The following is a 7,062-nucleotide window of genomic DNA, read 5'->3' on the forward strand; positions in this document are numbered from 1 at the left end:
TAAATCACATGTTGATCTAGTTCCGACCAGCTGGGAGGATTTTTATTATTTATTATGACATTACATTTAAATTAAATATGCTAAAAACACCAGATTATAAACATTAATTATGGATGTTATGGATACAGCGGCTGAGAAAACGAATGAATTAATCCTTCCACAGTTTAACACACATTTTTAAATGTATTCTTTTGGGTGTTTTCGGCGTATCCCGCCAGGGGGCGCCACAGCAAATCAACCTTCACGTCAATTTGTGGTAACTTTCCGTTTTTGGCTTTATTTGTATTTATTTGTATTGTGTTGTAATCTACGATGTTGTCGTTAAACTATTTCTATTTCCGTTTGGGCATCGGTTTCCAAATATAATTTATTTAGTTTTATTCGTGTGAAGCGACAGTTTATTTATATCAAACCGTTTTTTTTTTGTTTTTTTTTGCTGGTCTTTCTCTATAACATTTAAACTTTGCCCTAAATGTTCCCCATTAAGGAATATTGTTGCATCATCAGCAAATAGTGTTCCGAGATTTAGAGATTGAACCTCAGGAATTTATTTACAAAAAAGTGTTCTGTCAGACCTGTCAGTCTCACTTGAGGGTGGGCGGGGCAACGACCTCCCCTTATGATTATTAATGACTCCAGAGGAGTCTTATTGTCCCGGTGTTTCCGGTCCTTTGTTTTCTGCTCCAGCAGGAGTACAAGTATCTGAACCCTCCAGCAGGAGTACAAGTATCTGGACCTCCAGCAGGAGTACAAGTATCTGGACCTCCAGCAGGAGTACAAGTATCTGGACCCTCCAGCAGGAGTACAAGTATCTGGACCTCCAGCAGGAGTACAAGTATCTGGACCCTCCAGCAGGAGTACAAGTATCTGGACCTCCGGCAGGAGTACAAGTATCTGGACCTCCAGCAGGAGTACAAGTATCTGGACCCTCTAACTGAAGAAGACTTTTAGATTCTTCGTTTTTAACTGCTCTTGTTTTGAAATAGACATCATCTCTGTGTGTGTGTGTGTGTTGGGCACGCGCACACACACGCACACCTGCCAGTGATTGATTGATTATCGGCTCGAGCAGCGCGCGCCCAGGTCAGTCTGACGCTCGGTGTGTTTTTGGTGTTTGTGCTTCTGGTACCGAGCCAGTAATCGATTACTGGCGTGGCGGCGCTGTGACGTCACCGGACACGTGCTGCTCGCTGCTCCCGTCCTCTGATTGGACCAGAGCCGCACCGATTACCGACTGATCTCTGAATCTTTAATCACATATTTATGATATTGATTAGAAGATTTTCTGTATTGATCATCTGGTATCGATGCGGCTCCTCAAGAACCAGAACGACGGATTCACGTCTGCATGATTGATCAGAAGCGTATTGATCTGGCGACACTGGTGGGACGTTGGCCTCCCTCTCTGACCTTCTCCGCTTCCTAACTGTTCCCCAGGCAGCCCGGGCTGGACCGAACTGGACCGGGACCGGGACTAACGGGTTGTTGAGCAGGTTGAAGCCTGAGCGATGGAACGGCTAACCAGGAGGGCTGCAGCTGCGTCTCTGCTGCTGACTCTGCTGCTGGGGTGAGTTCACGTCCTGGTACCGGTCCTGGTACCGGTCCAACTTCAACCAGTCCCCGTGCGCGGCTGCAGGAGCAGCAGGGGAACGTCCTGGTTTTAGACCGGTTCTGTAAAAACACCCAGATTAAGCCGCGAGACGGGCGCCAGCTGCAGGAGGCCGATTAGATTCAACACGTCCTCGTCCAATCACAGCCCGGACGGTGTTCCGGACACCTGGTCGTCAGGTGACTTTATTACACGGAGGTTCCACCGACAGACGAGGTGGAGGTCGGAGGTCGGAGCTGCAGGTTCACCGTGACGATGTCTTCATTAGAGACGAATCACGACCCAAACTCAAAAGGTCATGTGACGACGTTTAGTCTTTTATTACAGATAAAATATTAATGATTAAACAAACGTTGTGCCGCTCCAGCTCAGGCCGGACTCCTCCTTTAATAAACAATCTGGATGCTTGGGTTTGAAGTATCCTAGCGAATACTCAACCTCTGGGAAGGTCATTGGTTTGCCTTTCAACAGATTGCTACCTTTTTCTAATTGTTAAAGCTGGAGGGAGATGCTTGATTGTGTTTGTTTCGACCCACAGAATGCTGTATTACATCACCCAGTCCATCAGGTAACACGTGCACGCACGCACACACACACACACACACACACACGTAAAATCAGCACCAGGGTGAATTTAAACTCGCTTTCATAAAACTAATAAAAATGCAGAGTTGGACACCATTTGGGGGTTGTTGAGGCGGCTAGCAGCTAGCTAGCAGCTAGCTAGCTAGCTAGCTGCTAGCATCACTTCAAACCCTCAGCCGAGTTCAACTCGCTGGCACCTTGAGAACAGACGTTCCTCTTCCCAGTGACACTTTCCAGTTCCTACTGGGGAATCCTGGGCTCTTTCTGGTCTAGATGGGATCTGGAGCCCCCCCAGTGAGTTCTGGATCTACCAGTGTCTCCAGCCAGTTGCCTTGACCCTCGAGGCATCTTTAGGAGCCGCCCTGAAGAGACCGGGATCCACGGACTTCAGGAGGGGCCCGGTTTCTTGGTTGCTCCGTCTGTCTTTTTTTACTGTAACAGGAAGTACGACTTCGGATTGGATAATCCATCAAACTCGTGGACGAGCTGATGCAGCCCACGGAGACCGAACTGAACGTAGTTCTTGGTTCTGTTTCAGAGTCGAGTCTTTGGAGGAGGTGACTAAGATACCAGCTGATGGCAGGTCAGACACGCACACGCACACGCACACGCACACGCACACACATACACACTGTAAACAGGAGTCTTTCTCAGGGCATTGACTGAAACACTTATCAGCTCACAGACCTCCAGACTTTAGGTGATTAGAAAAAGAAATGACAATACGATGCCTCACATTATTAAAAAGCTCAGATGGATCAATCAGAGCAGAAGAGCAAGCTGATTGGAAGTTTAACGAGCCAATCAACATAAGCTCTGTAACTGTGGTAACTGCTTTCTACCCAACATTCATCCGAACCGTTTCACCGTGCGAACCTGAACCGTTTCACCGTGTGAACCTGAACCGTTTCACCGTGCGAACCTGAACCGTTTCACCGTGCGAACCTGAACCGTTTCACCGTGCGAACCTGAACCGTTTCACCGTGCGAACCTTGACCGTTTCACCGTGCGAACCTGAACCGTTTCACCGTGCGAACCTGAACCGTTTCACCGTGCGAACCTGAACCGTTTCACCGTGCGAACCTGAACCGTTTCACCGTGCGAACCTGAACCGTTTCACCGTGCGAACCTGGACCGTGTCACTGTGTGAACCTGAACCGTTTCACCGTGTGAACCTGAACCATTTCACCGTGCGAACCTGAACCGTTTCACCGTGCGAACCTGGACCGTGTCACTGTGTGAACCTGAACCGTTTCACCGTGCGAACCTGAACCGTTTCACCGTGCGAACCTGAACCGTTTCACCGTGCGAACCTGGACCGTGTCACTGTGTGAACCTGAACCGTTTCACCGTGTGAACCTTGACCGTTTCACCGTGCGAACCTTGACCGTTTCACCGTGCGAACCTGAACCGTTTCACCGTGCGAACCTGAACCGTTTCACCGTGCGAACCTGAACCGTTTCACCGTGCGAACCTGAACCGTTTCACCGTGCGAACCTGAACCGTTTCACCGTGCGAACCTGAACCGTTTCACCGTGCGAACCTGAACCGTTTCACCGTGCGAACCTGGACCGTGTCACTGTGTGAACCTGAACCGTTTCACCGTGTGAACCTTGACCGTTTCACCGTGTGAACCTTGACCGTTTCACCGTGCGAACCTTGACCGTTTCACCGTGCGAACCTGAACCGTTTCACCGTGCGAACCTGAACGGTTTCGGGACGGTGGTTTGGGTGCAGGCAGACCACGTACCTGTGGCTCAATGGAGAACGCCCTGAGATCATGCATCACATAAGCGAGTTGAACGCCCCCTGAAGGTGGACGGGGACATCGTTGTCTTTTACTGACCCTGCACCTTCGCTCTGTGCGACTTGTCTGCTGCTCTACCTGAGAGGAGGTGTGGTTTGCAATCTGAGATGTTGAAGTGATAAAGAATGATAGGAAGAGGGGGAAGGCCGTCATAGCAGGAGCCGATGTGAAGGTATTTCTAGAATGCTGTTTATTCACCTGACAGGTGGAATCAAACGCACAGATTTGAATGAAATTGCTCCTAAAACCAAAAGAGAAAGAAACGTTTTGTTTTTATTTAAAACTTTAATGTTTTGCATCAACTTGTGAAAAATTATCCAAAGGGGTTACATCAAATCAAAAGTATCGCGATCAGTCCTGGGGTCAGGACAGGTGCAGGTCCAGGTGAGGTCACAGTGACACCTGGTGGCAGCAGTGGAGAACTTCAGGCTTACCGCTGGTGTGTGTGTGTGTGTGTGTGTGTCCTGCAGAGTTTCTGATGTCCGCCTGACTTCTCCTGACCAGTGAGTACATTCACGGTACCAGAAGGGGCGGAGCCTGTCTCGTGTTGCCTTGGCGTTCTGATGCTGAATCGGTTGTGTTTCAGTCTGCAGTACAAACAGCCGAGCGTCGTTCACGGGTGAGGACCGGTGGTTGTTGTTGTTCCTCCTGTTGTCCTTGTTGTTGTTTATCGATGAACCCCGGCGTGTTTCCTTTCGTGCAGGCGTACCGATGTGGTGTCGGTGACGCCGTGGTTAGCGCCTGTCGTCTGGGAGGGAACCTTCAACCCGGTTCTAATCGACAGCATCTACAAGCCGCAGAACGTTAGCGTAGCGGTTACAGTGTTTGCTGTCGGAAAGTAAAAATGACGTCGTGAAGTTGAGTTTTCCTTGGCGCCCTGAACGCGACGTTAACCATTGGTGTTCTGGACAGGTACATCATGTTCCTAAAAAGCTTCCTGGAGACAATGGAACAATACTTCTTCGTTGGTTTTAACGTGCACGTGTACGTGTTCACCGATCAGCCGAAGGACGTGCCTGAAGTCCGTGTCGCTGCCGGCCGACAGGTAAACGGGTGGCGGTCATGATCTGAGTGTTAATCGTACTCACCTGTGTTGATCGTTGACGCCTTCCTCTTCCTCTTCCTCTTCCTCTTCCTCGTCCAGCTGACGGTGCGTTTAGTGCCCAGCTCTAAACGTTGGCAGGAGATCTCTGCTCGCAGGATGGAGCTCATCCAGGTCCTGATAGAGGAAACGCTTCATCACCATGACTACATCTTCTGTCTGGATGTAGACGCTCTGTTTCACGGACGCTGGGGGGCGGAGTCACTGGGCGGACTGGTCGCCGTGTTACATCCTGGTTAGTCAACAAACTCGTCCACCGTCTCATAAATCAGTCTGAAGTGGTCCCAGCTCCGTGTGGCTCTACCTGCCCAGGTGAGCTCCTGTTCAGGTACATCTTCCTACCCGTGGGTGTACAGGTTACTACAAGGACGGCCGCAGCCGCCTCCCCTTCGAGCGGCGGCCCCAGTCCAGAGCCTACATGGCTCCGGAGGACGGAGACTTCTACTACTGCGGGGGGGCATTCGGAGGCAGCCTCCAGGAAGTACACCTGCTGACCAAAACCTGTCGGTACAACTTCGAGGCGGATGCCAGGGAGGGCATTGAGGCTGCATGGCAGGAGGAGAGTCACCTGAACAGGTAGTTGGTGTCACCTGATCTGGAAGGCAGAGCGGCACCTGAGCGGGAGTTATATTTTCTGTTGGATGTGTTTTCAGATACATGTGGATCCACAAACCCAGTAAGGTGCTCTCACCTGAGTACCTGTGGCAGGACTTCGCTCGCAGAAACCCTGAGATTCGCATCATCAGGTTCTCTGGAATTGTTAAAAACTACGCTGACATCAGACCCAACGTTTGAGCATCTGGATCGATGCACCTGTACACACCTGTGTGCAGGCTCAGGAACATAAGCTAACCTTTAGCTCTACTTAACGTGCGCGGCTCCCCCTACCTTCCCAGTCCTGCAGGACTGCTAAGTGAGCTAGCCACCTGCTAGCCTAGGCTAAAACTAAAACTAAAATTGTGCATTTCTGTAACAAACAGGAACATATTGGATCAAATAAACTAAAGATAAAATAAAAAATGTATCAAACTGAAGGAGGCTACTTTTTATTTCACTGTGAAGGCTGGACTGGTGGGCGGAGCCGGGTCAGAACCAACTGGTTTTAATGGTTTGTTACTGAGCTCACTTGAAACCGTATCTGATTTAAGGATGCTTTGTTGAATTCATTGTGATTGGCTGTTCATCCCAACCAATCAGTGACTTGTTCCCAGCAGCAGGAACCTTTTTTATCGTCTTTAATCGGCCCCGCTGTGTAACGGACAATATGAAGTTCTGCTTCAGTGTGTGTTCAAACACTGCCTGTGATGCGTTCAAGTGCAGCTTTAAATGAAAGGCAGGAAGCCTTTAATCACCGTGCCTTTGACGGTCTCAGCTTGACAGATGGTGAATGCTGATTGGCTGTTGTAGGTGTGACCCAGATAACGGACTTTAGATGAATGGAGCAGAAAAACAGTCTTTCTTCTTTTTTCCCGCTGAGACAAAGGGCAACGCAAACATTTAGGTTTTATTGGAACTAAAGCCCGAATGTTCTGACCAAAAGCAGCTGAACATGGGTGGACCAATCAGAGCAGAGGACTGAGCTGATTGGAGGAGAAAACTTCTGCTTCCTGCTCTGCATCAGCTCCAAGTTAAAATAGGAGCTGATGAGGCCGTTGGTTGGAGGTCCTGTTGCGCCAACACAGATTTTTACTGTTTTCATGTCAACATGATGATTGTGGAAGAAAAACTGAAATGTAAAAATAGTATTTTCTGCAGAACAGCTTGACCTCAACAATGGGCAGGGCGGGTTAGCACAGAGAGAGAGAGAGAGAGAGAGAGAGAGAGACATGATTTCATTTCAGTGCAAGCCAGCGCAACTGAAGAATGGAAATGAGGAAGAGGAGGAGGGCAGCAGACAGACCTGAGGTGAGGCAGAGGAGGTAGAGAGAAGCATCGGAGCGCAGGCAGGCGCAGGCAGAT

At 49.6% G+C, this 7,062-nt stretch overlaps 1 protein-coding gene across 1 annotated transcript; it reads left to right on the forward strand.

The window, feature by feature from the left end:
• The first annotated feature begins 1,508 nt into the window (after positions 1–1,508).
• LOC137905214 (globoside alpha-1,3-N-acetylgalactosaminyltransferase 1-like) lies at positions 1,509–5,898 on the forward strand. Its single transcript, XM_068749425.1, has 10 exons — positions 1,509–1,567; positions 2,148–2,177; positions 2,733–2,791; positions 4,468–4,504; positions 4,588–4,620; positions 4,705–4,839; positions 4,914–5,046; positions 5,146–5,338; positions 5,460–5,679; positions 5,757–5,898. Exons 1-10 carry the CDS (start codon positions 1,509–1,511, stop codon positions 5,896–5,898), a joined length of 1,041 nt encoding a protein of 346 aa, XP_068605526.1.
• The last annotated feature ends 1,164 nt before the right edge of the window (positions 5,899–7,062 follow it).

Source organism: Brachionichthys hirsutus, chromosome 16 (genome assembly GCF_040956055.1).
Source record: "Brachionichthys hirsutus isolate HB-005 chromosome 16, CSIRO-AGI_Bhir_v1, whole genome shotgun sequence".
Classification (NCBI taxonomy): domain Eukaryota; kingdom Metazoa; phylum Chordata; class Actinopteri; order Lophiiformes; family Brachionichthyidae; genus Brachionichthys; species Brachionichthys hirsutus.

Excerpts from the sequence above, each read along its gene's own strand:
- LOC137905214 (XM_068749425.1), top strand. The coding sequence starts at position 1,509 with ATGGAACGGCTAACCAGGAGGGCTGCAGCTGCGTCTCTGCTGCTGACT. Across the intron at positions 2,178-2,732 it reads TACATCACCCAGTCCATCAG|AGTCGAGTCTTTGGAGGAGG; the intron begins GTAACACGTGCA and ends GTTCTGTTTCAG. Across the intron at positions 5,339-5,459 it reads GGTCGCCGTGTTACATCCTG|GTTACTACAAGGACGGCCGC; the intron begins GTTAGTCAACAA and ends GTGGGTGTACAG.